Below are 23,542 nucleotides of genomic sequence, written 5' to 3'. Positions count from 1 at the left end.
TTTCGGATGCACTCGCTTTAAACTCGGCCTCGTTAAGTGCTAAAGGGGTCCAACTGGGGTTTGCATTGCGCATATAGTAAAATGAAGCGTATTTTTTCACATAATTAATGGAATTTTATAAAATTAAGAAACGACAGATTGATTTTTTTTTATATAACTGATTTTTAAAAGGACTATACAACTGATAGGTTGACTGACGTCGTCATCGTGTTTGTTATGTTACGATGAATTGAAGCTCCAGTCCCGCATGTGTTTATTTTTAACAGCGCCTGATGAACCAGTTGATTTATGTAGAAATGAAGTATTTTTACAATTTGTAAATTTATCTCGGACAGAGACATTGGAAAGAACTATATGTGGTATATTGCATATATTTGCCCCCACAAAAAACAAATTTTGAAAAATTCTTGACATGTGCTGAATGAAAAATATAATTTTTCAGAACATATTATAGTTTCAAAGTAGTTTATTGACAATTTTTGTTTTGATGACGTCACAAACTTGTTCGATTTTATATTATTTATTAGAAAGAGGACAAAATGGGAAAAAAAATTCAACAATTTTAGCTTTAAAATTTATAGAGCGCAAGTTTGCTCAGGAACAATATTTACACATTTCATTGATATTATCATTCTACACATTATATCAAAACATTGAGCCTGATCAGACCTACGCTCGGCGACTTTTTCTCAAAATTTTTCTTTAAAAATCATGGAAATTATAAATTTATGTAATTTTCGTGACGCCATTTCAAATATATGACTTCATTGTTTATGAAAATATTCAGTGCTTTGAAGTTAGCTCCAGATCTGTAGCGTTATGGTTTTTGATACATGTATTTGTCTTTGACCATAACGCTACAGATCCCGTAGTGCAAAAAATGTGCAATTTATTTGCGCTCTTTTAGGGAGAATTTCTCTCCACTTTCTAGCATAGGTCAATCAACTACCTTTGAACTCCTAATTCTAGACACATTATTTAACTAATCTATGTATAATGTCCATCTCCCAACCCTTTATAGTCGTCTATACAAATGATAGAATCGATTGATTAAAATTATTTGTTAGGTAACTGAAAATTCACTTCAAGAAAGTTTATTGCCTCTAGAGACAACCATAAATGGTTGGGAAGTGGATAAACTATATATATTGGCTACTAAATGTGTCTAGAATTAGGGAGTGACCGGTAGTTGATTGACCGATGCTAGAAAGTGGAGAAATTCTCCCCAAAAGAGCGCAAAAAATATTGCGCCGTAAATTGCACATTTTTTGCACTACGGGATCTGTAGCGTTATGGTCAAAGACAAATATACTGAAAGGATTAAGAAATGCATATTAAAATTTTGAGTTTAATTAAAACAATTATTTCACATATGTTTTTCAGCATTTTTATCATACATTTTAATTCATCTTTAATCAACAAGTTACCAAAATTTTGTGCGATTTTGAGTGATAGTTCCTGAGATATTGATATCAATATGGTGACACCCCCCAAAAAATAAAACTAAAAATTCTCATAATCTCCCTTTCGCAAAAGTAAAAAACTTGATTTTCCTGTGCATTGAGTTCACCAGAGCATTTATTTTTTCATAGCATAAATAGTCAACCCTTCCGACGGTAGTCTTAATGGCTGAGATTAGCTGTATTATTCCAAAGTCAACAAATCCCCCCGCTCAATCGAATCCTGCAAATTTTCGATTTAGGATAGAATGTACAGAACCCAGCAGGTTTGTTACTTGTGAATGTTTGAAAAAAGTATCGACAAATATTAGCTACATTTTTTCAGTGTAAACATGCTAAAAAACATGACGCAAGTGACGCGTACGAGCGCGTTTGAGAGTAAAATCGACGTAAGCTGGCCAAGCTCGAGGCCCAAATTAGAGCGGAGAGTTTCTGTCAGTTTAGGGTGAAAAAAGTGAGAATGTTTGTCTGCTGTATAAATATCAGTTTCGGTGATAATGTCTTGACAATAACCGAGGTGGCGTGATGAAAAGCCTTATCTTGTTGTGACGTTGGTACGCGCGAACGTCACCGTCATGGTTGGTTGGAAACATTTTAAGTTCACTCTCTGACAACCAAAAAACACTTTTATTTGGTTTAAAAGTTGAAAACAATCAGTACAGCAGCATGTTTTTGCCTTTTTATTCACTTATGCAATATTGAATTCAATTACTAAACTCACAGTAGATTCCGTCAGCCATACCACGATTGCAAGAAATTTATACTGACTGCAAAAATGCAAAAACGATGTCTATAACTCTAATGCACAGTATGGTGGTTCAAAATTTTATAACAAAATTATCATCATTAACGTGCACGTGGTTTTTTACTTTTTATCATTTCCCCTACGTGATGCCATACATTTCATGGTTGAGTAGTTTTGACTAGTGATTTTGGTGAAAAGTAACCAAAATAAACATCTGACCAATTTTCATAATTTTCGGTCACATAGTCAAAAAAATTTCCCATATTATGTTCTTGTGCGTTTCTTTTTCCTTTCAGTATATAAAAAAACAATAACGCTATAGATCTGCAGCTACTTTGAAGTCAGCATGAATTCCCCTGTTTAAGAACATACATAAATATTTCTCAGTCAAAGTTTGATTTGGGAGGCAAATATTGGTTATTACAGAATAGAGTTCTTTAACTTTTATGTTATGAAGGAAAACGTATTAAATATATGCTCTTGAAATGTAACACATAGAAATTTGAGAATTTCTCATTTTTTGCACAATTTTTAGTGTATCTGTCATAATTTGTAGCAATCCATAAAACAGGTAAATTTCGTTAATTTTTGACATTTTAAGATACCCTTTCTTGAAACAAGACGAAGAATTTCTTGTTTCGTATAATGTACAGTATTGTATTCCTCATCATATATATAATAAAATTTTAGCAAAAGTCTTCTTTATCATTTGTCAATCGCATTATCGTCGGAAACCGGGATAACAACCTTGGATTTATTAACATCACGGTAGATTTTCCCCAAATTTAGCAAGGGCACTGAAGTCAATGTTAGATGAATATCGTATAAAAATAAAGAGTTTCTTTATTGTAGTTATTGAAGATAATGTGGAATTTACACTAAAATCAATATTTGGGAAAATTGTATGACTCTATGAAATTAAAAAGCTGAGCAAAGTCATGAGCACTCGAATTAGACTCGGCCTCGTTAAAATACTAAAGGGGACAATAGGGGTTTGCAAAACTTCGTGCACCATAATAAAATGAAGCGTATTTTTTCACATAAATAATGGAATTTTATATAATTAAGAAATCACACTTTGAAATTATTTAAATAACTGAATTTTGAAACGACAGTACAACTGATTGGTAGACTGAGGTCGTTATAATGTTTTTTATGTTATAATAAGAGCAAAAATTGGCACTTTCCTAAAATGAATATTCCTATGAATATCATGCATTTCTTCCAAAGCTTGAGCACATTTAACTGTTCATCTTAATATGTAATAATATTGTTGATCATTTTTCAATTAGAAAATGCATGCTGTGTGTTTTAATTCGCATTTCGTTAAATTATTAGAGATTTACTAATTTTCATAATTGAAATCACCATTATTAATAATTGTATTATGGTAAACATTAAAGAGAAACTTTAAAGAATTACAGTGGGTAAAACGCAGTTACATTAATATATATTGAGAATTCAGAGACACTTTCAACTATTGAACGCCTGATTTTCAAAACTTGATGATCGGGCTACCATAATCAGCACAGAACATGCATGATTTTCGCAATTATAGTTTAAACTATTTCAAATATTACAACCCAGTTTGTAATGAAAGCAAAATAATCGACGCGTATTTGTCTGTCGCTTGACGACATGGCTCGGCGTAAAAGATTGAGTGGAATAGAGTAATGTAGAGACATGGATAACAGTACAGAAAGTTATAAAACCTCTTATATAAATAAACCTTTCCTTTATGATGTCATTCTGAATTTGTGTAAAAGAATGAAACAAGAAACAAAACTGTAACTATAAATGTGACATAGAAGATTATGTAAGAAAAAAAATTATTAGAGAATACATCCGATCTAGACTCAAATATATGACTGCAAACCTATCCAAACAGACAAACATAGAAAGTGCTGTTAACAGCTTTAATATAAAACAGTTAGGAACTGATCAAAACATTTTAATTATTAAAGTACACTGAAATGCCAAATAAAGCCATATACTCGTATGTTATATTTTTTATAAGTTCAATAAGTTCAGATAAACAAAATTTAAAATATCCTTTTATGTTTTACTTTATGTATAGATAGAGCTTTCTGTACAATTTTGATCGATCACGTTTAAAGGATGACAAACATTTGAAATGTTATCTGATGTTTTTACCGACTCCATCTTTATAAAACAGACAGGCTTAAGTCAATTTAACTATATATAGAATCAATGTTAACAAAGTCAAAATCTATGGAAATTTTAATTTGAACGTAAATAACATCATGTATATATTCAGTCATTTTCCTATTATTATTCTTTTTAACTCAGATACTTCATACATACATGTACATGTAGCTTTAATCCTTTAAAAAAAATACTATTAAAGTAAAAGCTCCCCGTTTTTATGATATTTGAAAGTTATTATTTTTTGTCTGTTTCATTTCATTATTTGTTGTTTTTCATTTTATAATCATTATAGCATTTCACTTGGAAATATACTAAAAAAAACTTATCAGGAAATTATTGAAACTAAGAATTTTTTGGACGCATTTGATTGATACTAGTATATCTTCGCACTTTCAATTATCTGAAAATCATATAAATGTGTTGCAAACGTTAATTATATTTTTAAATAATTTACTACAATCCAAGATTTTTGATAAAATCAGAATCCACTGTATTCCTAAATTATGATGAAATTCATATTTATTAAACATGAAGCTACATGCATTTAACTCTTAATTGTCCTCTCTAATAGTTAATCCTCAAAAACAACAAAGAATTACTCAGTTATTATAAATTATTATTTAAGATGTTCAGATCTCTGACGAGGAATGTCAGTTCGGGATAGAAGTGCCTTCATGTCACTTAGTCTTGATTATTCAAAAAAAAAATTGGGGATCTTCTGTATGACATTAATTCAAAGGTTACTAGTTTTAAGCTCACCTCAACAAAGTTGGGGGAGCTTATATTATACCCTCGGCGCTGGCGTTGGTGTCGGCGTCCCAGGTTAAGGTTTTTGGAGCGATTTTCTTTTTAAGTACTTCTATGTCCTATATTGATAAGACATGCAGATACGATGCTTCTAGTGTGTTTCATTGTGCCAGTCAAGGTTTCAGATGCTGCAATTTCAGCAAAGTAATGAGCAGGTTAATGTTTTTGGAGCAGGTTATTATATTTGGTGCAGTTTTTGGTGTAGGTCTCATTTCTAAGTAACTATAAGACCTATGTTGATCAAACTTGCATGGAAGATTCATCTAAGGATGCACACTACCAGATTTGCTTCGGATGCTGAATCTGACCTACATTTTCCGGTTGAGTGAACAGGTTAAAGTTTTTTGTGCAGGTTTCATTTTCAAGTTACTATGAGCCCTATAACGACTTAACTTGCATGGATGATACATCTGAGGATGCATTCTACCAGGCTGGCTCCGGATGCTAAATCTGACATTTTCTGGATGAGTTAAAAGTTTAGTTTTTTATGCAGCTTTCATTTCCAAGAAACTATGAGCCCTATGTTGAGCAACTTGCATGGATGATACATCTTAGGATGCACACTAATGGACTTGCTTAAGATGCTGAATTCGACATACATTTTCCAGATAATCGATAAGGTGAAAGTTATGGGTGCATGTCTATTGCCAAGAAACTATAAGGCTTATATAAACCAAACTTGCACAAATGGTGCATCAAGGGATGAAAACTCTCAAACTTTTAATTACGTTATCATGACGAAGAACTAACTATGTTGAAGTTTTTTTTATGTAGATCTATTCCAAAGTATCAAATTAAAATTGAATAAATTTTGCATTTTCGGATGAGCACTTTTTGTTGGTCAATTGTGTGACTTTGCCTTACTTAAACATGTTTAAGACAACATTCGTTGAGGTGAGCTCTGCAATCTCTGATTACCCATGTTTTTTAGTTGCATCGATTTTGTTATTTGTTTTATTCTTTTTACGAATCTAAAATGACATTGCAATAGAGAGACTGAATGTAATTATTTGTTTGGTTGTAATTTGTTTTTCAACTTTCTGTACTGCTACACACACTCCACTCCATAACTCAACAACACTCCACTCTACTCAACTTTTTAACCAGTCCTGAACAAACACTGGGAGTTTGAATAAGACTGATATTGCTTGTCTCTTTGTATATATATCTATCACACAAGGCCAGTCTTAGTTTTTTTTTTAATAAAATCAAAACGAAAGTAATATATGAGAGTGTGAATGGTGAATTCTTGTCAACTAGTTTGATATATCGGAGAAGTGTTTCGAACAAAATAGTTTCAAAGGTAAGTGATTCTGCACACTCTCAAAAATAAAATTTTTAAGTACCTTATTCTAGCCTGAAAATCAATATAACAAAAATTCTCTCAATGAAGTTCTTTAACTTTTTCCGCAAGGTCAGCAAGCAAAATGGCCACAGCAAGCACATGGGCCCAAGAAATCATCACTTGTGACATTTGTAACAAATCTGCCTATCAATTTTGTAATAGCTGCCAGGTCAAACTCTGTGGAAACTGCATCAATAAACATGTTGATGCCTATAAACTACTTCCGCATGACATTGTTCCTTTTACAAGCAGAAGTGTGAAGGTGGTTAGTCAACAATGTGATATACACCTTGGCCAGAAATGCGAAGCCTGCTGCCAACAATGCGACGTCCTGGTCTGTATGAAATGCGTTATACTTCACATCAAGGCCACCGAATAGGAGAAATTCCTTCTGATTACCATGACAACAAGAAGAAAATTATTCTAGAAACAGAAGAACTTCAAAAACACTTGGATTCAGAAAGACAGCAAAGTGATGACCGCAGTATTTCAGATAATATTTCTAAAACTACAGAAAAGTTTGAAGATCTTGAACGAAAATTAGAAGAGCCCAGGAAACAATGGCATCAGGAAGTGGACAAGATCTTTGATAATTACCAGGTTTCAGTTAGGTCTTTGAAGAACAAGGCTGTTAAATCCATTACAGAACACAAATATGCATCTTGTAGCAAGTCCCAGAGAATGCTCGAAACAATAAAAGAAAATAAAGCTATCTTAAGGTCCAAAACAGTCTCTAAGGTTGTCAACTACGAATCAAAACTTCAGGAATACAAATCTAACGGTAAAGCTGAAGACATTGATTTAAACATTCCCTCCTTAAAAGTAAACACAAACCGAGGTAAATAACTTATCATAGAATTTGGCGAACTCAAAGCTTTATTAACACATAAGTCACTTTTTGATCAGACCAATGTCAACACAGATTTGTCTCCGATAGTTTCATTTGGCATGGTTAGAGTGGTTGCTGATATTCAAACTCCATTGGGTGATCTTAATCTTGACGCAGTTTCTTGCATGGGATCTGATGAAGCATGGATTGCTAGTACAAGCAAAAAAATATTTTGTTTTGATGTTAATGAATGTGAAAAGAAATCTGTCGCCATCAAAGGGAATGCAGTTGATATTTCAGTAAACCAACGGGGTGGACTAATGTACAGTGACAGTATCAATTACAGAGTGATGATTGTCAGGTTAGGTTTGACGAAAGAGCTGATAAAAGCACCTACAGGTTGGATGCCACTGGGACTATGCTGTACCAATTTAGATGATATCCTAGTCAACATGGCTACATATGATTACAACAATCATACAATAGTACGTTATGAGGGACAAATAGTAAAACAGGAAATAGAAAAAGATTCTTATGGCAAAGCCTTTTACCGGGAAGGAAATTTTATACTTTATATAGCAGAAAACAGAAATGGGGATATTTGTGCCTCTGATGGAAATGCGAAGAAAGTGGTCGTCGTGAACGAGAAAGGAAAACTCAAATTCCGGTACAATGGTTCTCTTGCTAACAGGAATAAAGAATTTTGTCCAGAGCAAATCACTACAGATTCCAAGAGTCAGATCATTGTTACAGATCAAAACAATGATTGCTTACACATTGGATCAGGATGGACATTTTTTACATTGTGTAGATAACTGTGGATTAGACAGACCTGGGGGTTTGAGTGTAGACAGTAAGGGAAGGTTCTGGGTTGGTATGAATTCTGGGAAATTGAAAGTGATTTCTTTGAACATGTAAATATGCAAGAAAGATTGTTTGCCAATGAACTAATGAATATTTCTCATTTAACAATACGCCATCGTCAAAATATTTTGTGAATTAATAGAATGAATGTTAATTTAGATCTTCCAAATAACATTTGCTTTATCTATTGACCGTTAATGACACAGTATTACAATATATTGGACTGATTTTTTCTACTTAGACTGATGCTATATTTCAAATGATTGAGATTGATCGACTTGAAGATGAATATTGATGCATGCATGTTAACACACAAGCAGAAAACGTCACAGATTTCGTTTTATTGTACAGTTCTGTAGTATCAGGACCTACAAGAAATCATAAAATTATACACTAATCCAACGTTTTAGTCTCCCAAATACTAAAAATAATATTATATATATAATTTAAAAAGCCATCTTTATATGATTGTTGGGATTCCCTTTTTGGAGCAGGTAAACATTTCGGTGCATGTTAACGTTTTTGTTGCAGGTTTCATTTCCAACCATAAGCAGGTTGGGGGAAATCCGCTATGATAGTGGTATATCACTATTATAGTGAAATTACGCTATAGGCCTATTTACCGCTGTGGATAACATCAATGTCATCCGATACCATGCAAAGCGTTTGAACCGCGTCATGGTGGGTATTAAAATGAACAAAAAGTGTCATGCTTACATGTTTTGAATTTTAATAAATTTTTTACCGTTGCGTTTAATAATGCGAGCACTCTTTTTTAACGGAAGTTGCATTTTTAACATAGCAACCGATGATTGCGGGCGTATTCAAGCCTGTTTGAATCTCACTTTCTGCTCATTAATGTACACAAATTAATGCTTGTTAGAATTGTAAACTTCAACGGAAAAGGCTTTATGGAATCAAATATTTCATCTACAAGTAAGGTTAAGGAGGCTAGGGGGTCAACAAATTATTTTTTTATCAACCACCAGATATAACTTAATTTTTTTTAGAAATGATTTCTTAACTTGTCAACTATCATTCGGAAAAGAAAAATTTCATAAATTTTGTTTTTAAAATTTTATCATTTTATTGTATCTTTTATAGAACCGTTCTTTTGAAGGAGATCAAAATAGTCTAAAAAAAAAAAAAAAAAAAAAAAAAAAAAGGCCATAACCACCCAGCCCCTTTAAGGTCTGATCTATCGAAATGAAAAATGCAGACATTCTCAAAAATGTATTTCTTTGATCTGAAAAATACAGGTATAAGATCATCCAGGCACATGATTGTCAGATGGCGCATCCAAAGCATATATATTATTTGTGCATCATAGGATGCTTCATTCAAGCAAGTCTGGTTCAAGTAGATCTCATAGTGTGTATTCCAAGATGAATCGACCTGTTTAAAGAGCCTTAGTTTGGTTGCTCATCCAGAGGGTGTAGGTAACATTCACTAGTTTCCATTCTCGATACACTATTAATGCATGTTTGATTACCATAAAGCTTAAAGTTACGTGTACTTAGAAAAAACAATTTAAGTGTTTATTCATAAAAAATTATAGGTCAGTTCCAGCATCTGAAGCTAGTGTGATTATGGCATCTATAGATACTTTATCCATGCAGGTTTGGTCTGTGAAAGACTTTCAGTTAAATTATACTTGGGAATGGTTTCAAAAACTTTCACTTAGTCTCGAAAAACTTTCGCTTTATCTTGAAAAATAAAAAGCATATTTTCTATGTGCATCACAAGATGTGCCAAAGAGAGAGAATAATATGACTTATTGTGTTGACAAGTCAGCATCTTCAGATATAGAGAGCGATACCACTTATTGTGTTGACAAGTCAGCATCTTCCGATATAGAGGTCAGTATGTCTTATTGTGTTGAAAAGTCAAAATAATCGATCACTTCAGAGTCACTGGTCTTGTCCTTGGAGCTGTTGAACCTCTGTATTGTCTAAATGGGTTTATCCTTCAGTTTCTCAAAACTCAGCTTGGCAGCCAGGGCAGATTCTCTGGAAAAAAAAACAGCACGTTCTTTAGATGTGTAAAGAAAAAGCTTACTTCAGTATTATTTTCCATTTTAAAACTGAATAAACATAATATAAATGTGCAATATTTCTTTGTTGGAATACATAGAACAGTATACATTAACATATATTATCAAATTTTAAAATAGGTTTCCAAAAAACTAAAAGTTATATTATATAATTTAAAAGGCCATCTTTATAGAATTGTTGGGATTCCCTTTTTGGAGCAGGTAAACATTTCGGTGCATGTTTTAAAACATTTTTGGTGCAGGTTTCATTTCCAAGTAAACCTATGTTGATCAAACTTGCATGGGCGATAAATCAAACGATGCACTCTTCCAGGCTTGCGTCGGATTCTGGACCTGACATTTAACAGATGAGTGAATGGGTTAAATTCTTTGGTGCAAGTCCAATCTCCAAGTAACTATGAAAAGGATATGGAGATAACGAACAGTATTCAATATCAAAGTTCATAAAACAATACAAAATATGAGCAGAGCAAACTCGGACCTCCGAAACATCACAGGTGGGATCAGGTGCCTTGGAGGAGTGAACATCCCCTGCTTACCGGTCACACCCGCAGTGTGCTCCTTTCATGATCAGGAAATAATGGAAAAATTCATCGTCAATTCAGTGTATAAATAATGGACTAACAATTACAATGAAAAAACGTCAGTCAGCATTTGACTTTATCATAAATTTTATTTCCTGACAAGGTCATTGTATCGACCATAGAAATTACGAAATGATGAATTTAAACGAGACTGCTGATATTCTTGTTTCATCAACTTGCTTGTCAATAATTTACCTCGTTTTAGAAATTGTTCATAAGTAGAGCTAGCATGCTGCATAAGTAAGGGAAGTTGACAATAGAAAAGTTAAAGTCATCACATTCATCATATAGTTGGTTGTTAGATTACCATAAACGTCTTTTTCAAGTAAAATATCCAAGTATGAAACAGATGTGCGAGACTCTGTGGTATCTTTTATCTCAAGCTCACCAGGATATATCGTATCGACGTAGGAATGAAAATTACTATTGTTAATTGACAATACATCGTCTAAATATGTATGTTCGAGCTGAAGGTCACAGAAAGTGTTTGAGTACCTGTGTGTGCAATCAGAATTTGTTTTAACAAAATAATTTTGCAAATGACCAATGAGCAATGACCAAATAAATTAACGAGATCCATTTTTATTGAAAAATTAGCTGTCAATGATATCAAAAAACCTTGAATTTAATTTACCATGGAGAATAGTTGTGTAAAGAGTTGAAAAGGCGTAAGTTTTTAAGCTGTTACTTTTAGTAAAATCTTGTGATTTCAAATTGTTCAAAAGTTCTTTGGAATTTTTGAGTATCATGTATATCTGATTCACACCACTTCTTTAATTTATAGTTGCACAGTACTCTTGAAGTTTTTCCTTTACTACTGTCAATATCTTAGTGAGGAGTAACGAAAGAGGCTTGGTTGACCATTTACTGGAACCTGCAATGTATCTTTGTTTGTAAGGATTTTTGTGAAGTTTCGGAATCCAATATATATAGGGTAGTTCAAATTCATTTTGGCTCTGTGGAAAATTTAATATTTAAAACTGATCACATATGATTTTGAAGAATTTCTTCCTTAGAAAAGGAAATATAAGTAGGACTACTAATGGTAGGATTAAATTTAAGATCTTCTACAATACAATTTAAATAATGAGCCTTACAAACGAAGACAATGTAGTTACCTGCTTTGTCGGCAGTGACCAGGACGTACTGATCATGTAATCTATCTAATTATTTTTTCACTTCTAGATTATTGAACACAGAAGGATATATGGTTTTCATATTGTTCCTCAATCTTTTAATACGCGACTTTAACATAGATCTGATAAATTTAGACTTATGATGACCAAACGTACATGGATGATATATCAAAGGCTGCACATTACCGGGTTTGCGTCAGATGCTCAATCTAACCTACATTTTTCGGATGAGAAAACAGATTGATGTCTTTGTTGCAGCTCTCCTTTTAAATTAACTGTGAGCTCTATGGACCGACATTTTACAGATGAATGAATACGGTATAGTTATTGGTGCGGGTCTCCTTTCAAAGTAATTATGAGCCACCCCTTTGTTGAGCAAACTTGCTTGGATGATACATCGAAGGACGCACACTTATGACTTGCTTCGAATGCTTAAATCCGACCTACTAAATGAGTGAACAGGTTAATGGTTTTGGAACAGGTATCTTTCCCGTGATATGTTTAAGCCCCATGTTTAGCAAATTTGCATGAATTTACACTAATAATTAAATTACTTTGAATAATGGATCCGACATAGATTTTCCAGATAATGGACCAGGATTTAGTTATGGGTACAGGTCTATTACCAAGAACTTTACGGCCGCAAGGCCGGGAACATTTTCTACAATAACAAAGCAAAATAAATGGTTCGTGGCGATTAATATTTCCGACTGAAAGTAGATCATGGAACTCACGAATATTTTTCGCACGCGAATAAAAGTTTACGATAACCAAATTTGCATTGAAGAATGGGATGAACACTCTCAAACTTGCTAAAGATGCTGGATTTCAATTACATTTTCTTGATGGGGACTAGTTTGAAGGTTTTTCAATTAACTGCAAGACCTATCAAATCCAAATTGCATAAATTTGGTATTTATAGATTATTAGATAAAAGTGGGACTTTGCCTTACTTAAAGACAACATACGTTGAATTAAGCTCTGTTGTCTCCGGTTTAATATATGTAATAGATGTTTAAGTCAATATATGCATGATTGATCATGGTGGAGCAAAAATTGATCAAGGAATCTATAAAGTTAGTTTTGCCTAGCAATTTTTATGCCTGATCACAACCTTAACTGTACTTTAAAATTTTAATGAGCACTTTTGCAAACCGAAAAAATTAAGAATATGCTGTCGTTTATGGACTGAGTGATTAACGGCAGTGGTTTTCTTAAGAAATAAAGGAAATACTACTCAGAGTATTAATAAAATTAATTTGTGAAATTGCAAGGATGTGTCAATCAAAGCCGCCAAAAAATTGAAATTTTAAAATCTTTTGTATGAAACAAGATTTTTAATTAATTTTTGTGTGAAATGCCCTTAAAATATATAAGTCGAAATTTTATTATATAAATACTGCATGTAGTTGAATGTAACATTGAAAACTTTCACCCCAAGAAAACCATTGTCAACCGAGGCGCAGCCGAGGTTGACAATGGTTTTCGAGGGGTGAACAATTTCAATGTTACACTCAACTACATGCAATATTTATTATATTAAACTGAATGTTTCATACAAATACATATTACAAAGAACCGTGCGCGCATAAATTCCGCGCAGTCGCTATTTTTTGGAATACCACCCGTCGTCAAGCAATGTTGACTGTTGCTACGCAGGTGGGCGTGGCTCATTATTAGGCGGGGAGTAGTGTTTTTATAAAATGTTTCTCGACGAATCAGATTCAAGTAATTTACATGAAAGTATAATATAGAGAAAATAATGACTTCAAACCTGTGTCCAAGTACCTTTAAAACTACGCGTAGTCTATACGAGGCACATGTGCATGCATAGAAACTACTCTTTTTCGGTGAAAATCGGATGGTTAGGCAAACTTATATTCATCGACAAAGAACATGTTCCGATAAACATAGTAAATACTATATATTGATTAATACACAATGTAGCTTAACGATGTGACCTATTTCTTCGTAAACGATCGCATTGTTACAGTCAAAAATGTTTTGATTAAATGTATCCGAGATGAAAATGACAAGTTTTTCACGCTAATTATATATAGGCAATACCTCTTCTTTTAAACTCTTCATATTCATAAGATGTTTTGTAATAAAATAAACCACGTGTTTCTTTTATTGATCATTTGAAAAATCTTTGGCGTGTGATTAAATCTATTCGATTCAAGCACAATTTTATGATGTGTACATGATTTGACATAGAAAAACCGCATTTATATCAAATCGAAAGTAAAATGTTGAGATAACCTAGTTTCAAAGGTGAGTCATTATCTTGGAAATATTTTGAATGTATAATAATTCAATATTTTATCGCTTTAATGAGCTTAAAAATTACCAATCACATACACAAAATGAAGTTATTTTCTATTCCTTTCCGTAACTTTTTTAACAGATTCAACAATAACCACTCATACCAGTATCAAAACAATGTCAAAAGGCAAAATAACCTCACTTAAGACATGGGCTCAGGAAGTAGTTATTTGTGATGAATGTGACAAAACACCTGCGAATCAATTTTGTAACAGCTGCCAAGTCAAACTTTGTGGGAACTGTATCAATGAACATGCCAAGCTACTTTCGCATGACATTGTTCATTATACAAAAAGAAATGAAAAAATGGTCAGCCAGCAATGTGAATTACACCCAGGTCAGAAATTCCAGGCAGTCTGTCAACAATGTGATGTCCTGGTTTGCATAAAATGCATCATTACTTCGCACAAAGGCCACGAAATCGATGAAATTCCAGCCAAATACTATGATAACAGAAAGAAAATTATGCAAGAATCAGAAGAACTTCAGGAGCAGCTGAATTTACAAGGGCAGCGAAGTGATGCACGAAAATCAAATCTTTCAAAATTAACAGTAGATTTTGAAAATCTTGAAACAGAATTAGAAAAACATAGAAAGTGCTGGCAAGAGGAAGTAGACGGAATTTTTGATAAACACAAGAGTTTGATTAGGTCCACAAAGGACAAGGCGATGATAACCTATTTCACACAAGAGCAAGATCTGAAACGAAGAAACGAAAGAAAACTTCAAACAATAAAAGAAAACAAAGAAATTCTGAGGTCCAAAACAGTCTCCAAAATTGTCGACTACATATCAAAGCTTCAGGAATATAAAGCTATACCTAATCTGAATGATGTAGCCGTACCTTCCTTAAAAGTGAAGACAGACCGAGGTAAAGAACTCAGCATAGAATTTGGGGACCACAGGGCTACATTGGCACAGACATTACACGTCAAATTGACGAAAGCTGTTCCTGAGTTTCATTCGACAGCAATGTTTTCAAGAGGCAGAATTATTGCTAATATCCAGCCTTCAGCGAAGTGCAAATATCTTGATGCAGTAGCCTGTGTCGGATCTGATGAAGCATGGCTTGGTTGTGGAAGCGAATTCATTTTACGCTTGGACATACGTGGGTCTGAAAAGGCGTCTGTCAAAATTACGAACGATCCGGCTGACATCTCGGTAACTCAACAAGGGGAACTGATATACACTGATAGAAATAGTGTTATGATTGTTAGAGCTGGTATGACAGAAACTTTGATAAAAGCTCCTGAATGCTGGAAGCCGTGGGGGCTTTGCTGCACCGATTCAGGTGATATCCTTGTCAACATGGTTACTGACAATGCTATTCATGATCACAAAATAGTTCGTTATACTGGGCTGAAAGCTATACAGGAAATAGAGAATGATTCTGATGGAAATCCTATTTTTCAAAGGGGAAACTTTATCATATATTTAGCTGAAAATAAAAACGGGGACATTTGTGCCTCCGATGGAAATGCAAAGAAAGTGGTTGTGATGGCTGCAACAGGGGCAGTCAGATTTAGGTATGATGGCGATCAAGCCAAAAGGAAGAAATATTTCTCTCCAGAACAAATAGCTACTGATTCCAGGAGTCAGATCATTGTGACAGATCACAACAATGATTGTATACATATACTTGATCAGAATGGACAGTTCTTACAGTGTGTGGACGACTGTGGATTAGATACACCAGGAGGTTTAAGTGTAGACAGTAAGGGAAGATGCTGGGTTGGGTTGCATTCTGGAAAATTGAAAGTGATCTCATTAAACATGTAGACCTGCAAGAAAGGTGGTTTGCTGATGAACTATTGAAATAGAACTTATCAGCATTATGCTTCAGACAAAATTTTAAGAGATAACAGAGTGCATCTAAATTTTAGATCAGATTTGCTTTAACAATCTTTGATAGCCATAGCTGTGACAATGAAGTGACAATGAAGTGCTTATACAGCTCTTCATTATCATGGCATGAAGACTATGAGCCCGGCGGCAACAAAGTTTGAAAAAAAACCTATTTAAGAACATAGGTCACAGGCAAGGTCACAAGGTCATTGACCTTGGTGCCATGTGAAAGAACATGATTAGTGGAGTATGCATACCGAATATGCCAATGAAGTCTCTATCTTTTATGTGTCAAAAATTATGGCAAAAGTAGGAAAAGGCTATTCTTAGCATATAGGTCACAGTCAAGATCACAGGTTCATTGACCTGTGTGTCATTTTAGAGGGTATTAAGGGGAGTGTGCATACTAAATATAAAGTCTCTATCTTTCAAGGTTTCAAAGTTATGGCGAAGGTTAAAGTTTGCAGACAAAGATTATTTTTAGCATGTAGGTCACAAGTCAAGGACACAAGGTCAATGACCTCGGTATCATTGGAAAAAAATTCAATTAGTGGAGTATGCACACCAATTATTGTCTCTATCTTTCATGGTTCAAAAACTATGACGAAGATTAAAGTTTGCAGACAAACAAACAAAAAAAAAACAAACAGACAGACAGGACAAAAACAATATACGTCTCGGATCTATCGATCCGGGCGCATAAAAAGACTTGTATATTTTTCACTAAATTATGAAAGACAGCTTATATTGTTTATATAGGGTGTTGCATTTATAGAACCATTTGCTTGGAACGTTTTGGTCATATTCCCCTTTGAGTTTAAGTATGGTGTTAACTTCATCGTATGGATAATAAATTGAAAAATATACAAGAAACTGGGAAAAAGCTTTTTCATTATCCTGGAAAGGAGTGAAGTGCGAACATCATGAACATACAAGCTTGAAAAATATGCTATTTTAAATCAAGCTGCCAATTCATCAATTATGTTTATATTTTGCATTTATTTTGTTTTATTTTTTCATATAAAAAAAATGGCTTCTTCACTATTACAAATGCTGAAACTGGTACTTGTAACTCAAAATTACATGTATATAGCCATATATTTTTATCCGTTTTCATGATCTGAAATAGAAAATTCTGTATTTGTATAGACAATATAAACTATATTAAATGAATAATCACTTGGTTAATGAATGACAAAGTTAATTAAATATTACAAAACTCATCTCGTTCAATATGTCTTTTTGTGATCTGGAAAATGTAGGGCAGATCTGTGATCCAGGTACATGAATGTCAGAGAGCTCAGCCAAAGTACATCTGGTTATTGTGCATCCTAATGTATAATACTTCATGCATGCAAGTTTGGTCCAAGTACGAGTAGGCTTTATAATTACTAGTATTTGGTAATAAAAATGCTCAAAAAACTTCCAACTTTTTTACTCATGGAAATTTAGGTCTTGTACAACCTAGTAGAGATAATTTATCGAGTTATTATGATTCATGCAACATGTGTAATCTGTACTGGTAGTTCTTTTATTTGGGAATAGACCTGTCACTGACATCAAGAAGATGTAGGTCACTTTATATTCAGCATTTAATTTAAGTATTAATAGTTTACATTCTTATATATGCATCATCTTTGCATATTTAATTGGTCACCATAGGGCTTATAGATATATGGGGGTAACGAACGTACAGTATTCAAGATCAAGAGTCCATAAATCAATTTACTATAGGAGCAGAGCAAACACGGACCTCCAAAACATCAGAGGTGGGATCAGATGCCATGGAAGAGTGAGCACTAGACGCTGACCTGTCACTACCGGCGTGTGCTCGTTGTCATAATCAGGAAAATCGTCGTCAGTTCAGTGTGTAAATAATGGACTAACAACTAGTATGAAAAACGGCAGTCAGCTTTTGATTCACTGATAAATTTTATTTGCTGACAATGTCATTCTATCGAGCATAGAACTTACTAAAGGATGACTTTAAAGGGGACTGCTGATATTCTTGTTTCATCAACTTGTTTGTCATTCATTAGAAACTGAGTACATGTAGAGCATGGTCTTGTGTATCGAATCAACTGAGAGGTATAAACTCCTGCTATTGTTGCATAAGGGAAATTTACAAATGACGTTCATCATAGAGCTTACTAGTATATGGTTGTTATATTGCCATTCACGTTTTTTCAAGTAAAATATCCAAATAGGAAACAGATAAGACTCTCATATTATCTTATACATTCATAGGCGTAGTCACGGGGGGGGGGGGGGGCAGCGGGGGCCCTAGCCCCCAGATCTGGGGGGGGGGGGGGCAAGAGTATGTCTGAGCCCCCCCCCACTTTTTAATGAAGAACAAAAGCACAGCTATTTTGAAATAATATTAAACCTCAGTTTATGTCATTTTTTCTATATTCAACAACTGAGTAAGCATTTCTATTGAAGTAATATAGTTGTATAATGTGGGTCAAAAAATTGGAATTGAAAGTAACTTGCCTTTGAAAAAAAGATGTCCACTAACACACACACCCCCACGATATAGGATTTTCGAGTACGGAGAACTTTCACTTTTAAGGCATTTTTTTTTTTTTTTTTTTTTTTGCTTGTCAAAGAATTTCTCGACTTGAGCCCCCCCCCCCCCCCCCCCCCCCCCCCCAAAAAAAAAAAACAAAAAATTTTAAAAAAAAAAAAAAAAAACTTTTTTTTTTTTTTTTTTTTTTTTTTTTTTTTTTTCTTTTTTTTTTTTTTTGCTTGTCAAAGAATTTCTGGACTTGAGCCCCCTCACTTTTAAATTTGTGACTACGCCTCTGACATTGTATTATATTATCTACAATTACCATTGAAGAAATCTGAAAGAACAATCCTAACAAAACTAAGAATTAGTGCTCATACACTACATATTGAAATGGGGAGATACTCAAGGCCACCTATTCCTAAAGAAAAACGTTTATATGTCATTTTCGAAAATTTTTATTTAAAATGAAAACCATTTTGTACTTTATTGTCCTAGTTATAATCAATGAAGATTACAATTTTATGATATATTCAATGCTCATTGTTACATGAAGGAAAACCCTATTATTGATATTATTAACCCTACAAGATTAAAACTGCTAGCCCAGTCAGCATCAATATGTTGGCCCAATGTAATGCCAACAATATTCATTTTGTTGGCCCAACGTTGCATACCAATGTTGGTTCAATGTTTAAGTGCAAAGTGGGCTCATGTTGGGCCAACGTATTGGCTTTACGTTGGCCCAACATTAGACGCCAATTGCATGGATGTTGGCCCAACCATGGATATATGTTGGGCCTCGTACTAGACTTCAAATATTGGACTTATGTTGGCCCAGTATGTCTTTTACATTGGCCCAATGTGTCTTTTACGTTGGCTTAGAGTTTCTTTTACATTGGCCCAGCGTTCCTCTAGCTAACATCGGCCCATTGTTTCTCTGATGTTGGCCCGGTGTTATTTTCACATTTGCTCAGCGTCTTTTTACGTTGGCCCAGAGTTTGTTTTACGTTGACCCAGTGTTCTCAACCAATGACTCATATTTTAAATTTCCAATAAGTGGGAGAAATAACAAGAATAAGATAATTTGATACGGTTTACTAATTAAATCATTTACATGAATTAAAAACACTAAATCAAAAATTAAAAACTTAATTAAAGTCATAGGGTAATAATGATAATTCACCAGATACCAAAAAATTCAAAGTCATTTCAAGGCCATTCATCGGTTGGTCGCCTTCTATTTTGCTGCTGTTTTTTGTTTCCTCTCCTTCCTACCCCCATCCCTATCGCAAGAGTATCGTAACCATGCAGTCCTTTTCAGCATCTTCGATATCTTTGTCTTTTGTATCTTTGCAACATCCATTCTTTCTCACAATTACTGTCAAAATAAGATACTGTGATTTTATTTGTTATGTGAAAAAAATGTTTTTAATTACTTAAACCTGCACACTACAGAGATCTATTTTGTAGGGTAATTTTATGTCACTAGAGTGATCTGCCTTTAGAAGTAAGATAGAAAAATATTGTTTCGGTATTTACAGGTAATTACACAATTTATGTTGGATTAAGATATTCTAATCATTATATTACACAAACTTAGATAAACTAATGTACAAATTAAAATACAAATGTGTTTTTGGTTTACTTTATTAGCAATCATTTTGATGACACGATATTTGTGAAACATTATGTCAAAAGTATGAAAAAATTGTAATCTTAGTTCAATAAATTAATATGACTTTGATGCATTACCCTTGACACATGTCTGATCTTTGACAATTAGACATATTTTTCATGTTTAATTAAATTTGTAAGTTGTCGATCCACACACATACAAACAAACAAACCAAGATAGTATATCTTGGGAGTATAAAATAATATTTTAAAGATATGTAAAAAAAAAAAAAAAATACTCACACAGCAACACATCTTTCAATGAGAAAAAGGAAAATGCTCTCTTATCATCCCTCCCTAGCCAGTTCATTTTCTTTGCAACACCGATGTCTATCATGGAACTCATAATTCTCCGTACACTTTAAATTTGTTTTGTAATGTCCCCTCTAATCGTTCCAAGTTTTCTTACCTAAAAAGTACCATGTGATTTTAATGCTTAATGATATTACCATAGCTCTTCATTAAATACTTCCACTATTTTTATCCGTACTGTTTATAATGGGTCGGTTTAATGTCATATGATTATTTACAAAATTATTTACAAAATAAAAAAAATGTATCAGACACAGAAATAAAAAAATTATAAATGTATTTGGGAATCACACATACTTTGACGCTTCCGGTTAGTATCGGAAAGACCCGAGATCGCTGCACAATTTTTAAGGACTTTTTTGTCTGAGACCTTATTGAAAGTAGAATACTGGTCTAAGGGAACTAATATTATAGTATTTATAGCACCATAATTCAAAGCTTGTAGACAAGGAAATAGATTTACATAATAATGATATCACTTACAAAGATTATACTTATATACACGTGTCTCTATCAACAAGGATCGCCCCCTCCCCACGTTCCCCCATGCATGTGCGAAAATGGAGCGTTGCGCATTTTAATGAGTTAATTATTATATATACAGTGTATATATTTTACTCATTTCTATTTTAAAGGACAAGGGTTTAGATTTATCCCACATACAAAAATTTAAACCCAAAATCACTTATAATGAGAAAAGAATATGCATACATGTACAGATCGAATTTGCTACATTGTAGATCAAAATCTGTTCCACTGTGTTACTATCATTGATAGAAAATTTCCTTTTAAAATACTCATGCACATAAAAAAAATCAGAAATACTTACATTTTGCTTTAACTGCGTCTATCCTCAAACAAAATTCAGTCCTTTGTCTTTGTTCTCTACATCTTGCGCGCGAGGAAGGCTGACCTCTATTTAACTCAAAAACTTAATTTATTGCCCTCCTGGGAGTGACATCTTTTCAAGAGTGGAAAAGCACACACAGCTACAATGCTACATTTGCTTTACACTTAATGTGTCTTCTACAATGTTCTCGATCCACAGCCAAGAATTTCTTTTAAAATTCTTAAATTGATACCTTTGTATGCAGTATTACTTTTTGGCTTTCACAAGGGAAACAGTTTTTTTTAATTTACAACAATATAAATTCGTGCATATAGCCAAGATATGCATGCATATGTATTTTCCTCCCAATATGATATATAATACGTTAATGATATCCAATGAAACCCATGAAGATTTATTTAATATCAAAATTACACAATATTTTTGATATATGTGTGTGCATGATACAGGGAGAGAAAGAGAAAATCGTTGGGTATAGTATTTAACACTAGCTTGATATAAACGTTGGGCCAACGTTTGACCAGCTGTGTTAGCCTTATACATTGGCATAAAAATATAGAGATATGTACCTAATTAACTAGTGTCTGTTAAGGAAATGTAATTTTTTTTACCATTAGTACAACAACATTTAATCAATAAATTAATAAACACATATTTACATGATTTATGCAGTACACATTTGACATAGTGGGCCAAAGTTGGTCCAACTAAAAATGTATAGGTAAAGCACTCAGAGATAAAGCCAGATAACAAAATTAACGTTATTAACTTATTATAGGATACATTCAATGTATAGTTGTATACTGATTCAGTTACACGTGTGTAGCGTTACATACTCATACAGTCATGATAAACTTTTTAGTAAAGTTATCCTCCCAGCTGTTGCAGTATATCTTTGATAAAAATTTCAGAATTTGCATTGGGCCAATAATGGTCCAACTACACGAAACCAACAATTTTATGCTAAGTTTGAAACATTGTGCCAACGCTGTCTTGCCAACGCTGACCCAATTGTTGTACACCTGCATATGTTCATTATGTTCAGTATTCAATATTGGGCCAACGTAGGTCCAACGATACAAAACCAATGTTTAAGATAGTAATTTCTGTGAAAATTACATACATTGGGCCAATGTTGGGTCAACAATGTAAAACCAGTGTATGTTATCACGACAACTTATGTGAGATTCAGATACATTGGGCCAACATTGGCCCAACAACGAATAACTGACATATGCTGATATTACCACTAAGAGCGTAATGTCTAACATTGGCCCAATGTTGGCCCAATCATGTTATACCAACACCAACCTTGAACCAACAGACCGTTACTCTACCAACGTTGGGCCAGTATATGAATGCTGACTGGGAGGAGAGTATGTATATAATTTTTTTAAAAAGTGTTTTGATATTAGGAACGAAAACCTTCAACAAACCTGATATGCTTTCTTTAATATTTTTCATTTCATGTATGTTAATTGTTGTATTCATGACTATATGCCAATGTATGATGGTGTTGTCATTAAACGAATTGAATTATTTTATCTCAGTCTCACCAGGATATATATTGTATCGACATTAGAGTGGAAATCACAATTGTTAATTGACAATATGTTGTCGATATATCTAAATGTTGAGTTGAAGGCAACAGCAAGTGTTTTCTTCTTTTCAACAGGATTGTAAACAATCTTTGCACCAACCATGAGCATAAAGTAACCATGTGCTTCTCTACTTTTTCCTTCTGCCTAACACAGAGCGAGGGAATCTTAGCAGAAAAAAAACAGAACTTTCCTGATAGCACGTGTACAATGTATATGCATGATAATTCAGCTTCTTCTGCAAATTATTTATTTTGGTAACAGTTTCTTTCTGGAACTTAGATTTTTATTATAACTTTTATCATTTCTCTTATCAACATGAGACAAAGGTAAACATATTTCAAATATCTTTTTAAAAGATGCATATACATGTATTTTCTCACCTGTGTTGTTTTTTATTGTACCATTTCTATTGATGCTTAAATCTTAAAATA

At 33.5% G+C, this 23,542-nt stretch overlaps 2 protein-coding genes across 3 annotated transcripts; both read left to right on the top strand.

The window, feature by feature from the left end:
• The first annotated feature begins 6,388 nt into the window (after positions 1-6,388).
• LOC134248155 (uncharacterized) lies at positions 6,389-8,619 on the top strand. Of its 2 annotated transcripts, none has more exons than XM_062730566.1 (2): positions 6,389-6,484; positions 6,596-8,619. In XM_062730566.1, the coding sequence occupies exon 2, from the start codon at positions 7,475-7,477 to the stop codon at positions 8,168-8,170; it is 696 nt and encodes a 231-aa protein (XP_062586550.1). In that variant the 5' UTR covers positions 6,389-6,484; positions 6,596-7,474; the 3' UTR covers positions 8,171-8,619. Both variants share the same exon structure in this region, with proteins under 2 accessions (XP_062586550.1, XP_062586551.1).
• Positions 8,620-14,434: 5,815 nt separating this feature from the next.
• LOC134248167 (uncharacterized) lies at positions 14,435-16,096 on the top strand. Its single transcript, XM_062730593.1, has one exon. The coding sequence runs from the start codon at positions 14,435-14,437 to the stop codon at positions 16,094-16,096; it is 1,662 nt and encodes a 553-aa protein (XP_062586577.1).
• Positions 16,097-23,542: the final 7,446 nt, after the last annotated feature.

This window comes from Saccostrea cucullata, unplaced genomic scaffold (genome assembly GCF_032062105.1).
Source record: "Saccostrea cucullata isolate Sc308-1 unplaced genomic scaffold, CSIRO_AGI_Scuc_v1 ctg1130, whole genome shotgun sequence".
Taxonomy (NCBI): Eukaryota; Metazoa; Mollusca; class Bivalvia; order Ostreida; family Ostreidae; genus Saccostrea; species Saccostrea cuccullata.
The sequence above is the reverse complement of the archived record's forward strand: the minus strand, read 5'-3'. Positions and strand labels throughout refer to the sequence as shown.

Coding starts and splice junctions, on each gene's coding strand:
- LOC134248155 (XM_062730566.1), top strand. CDS start 7,475: ATGGTTAGAGTGGTTGCTGATATTCAAACTCCATTGGGTGATCTTAAT.
- LOC134248167 (XM_062730593.1), top strand. CDS start 14,435: ATGTCAAAAGGCAAAATAACCTCACTTAAGACATGGGCTCAGGAAGTA.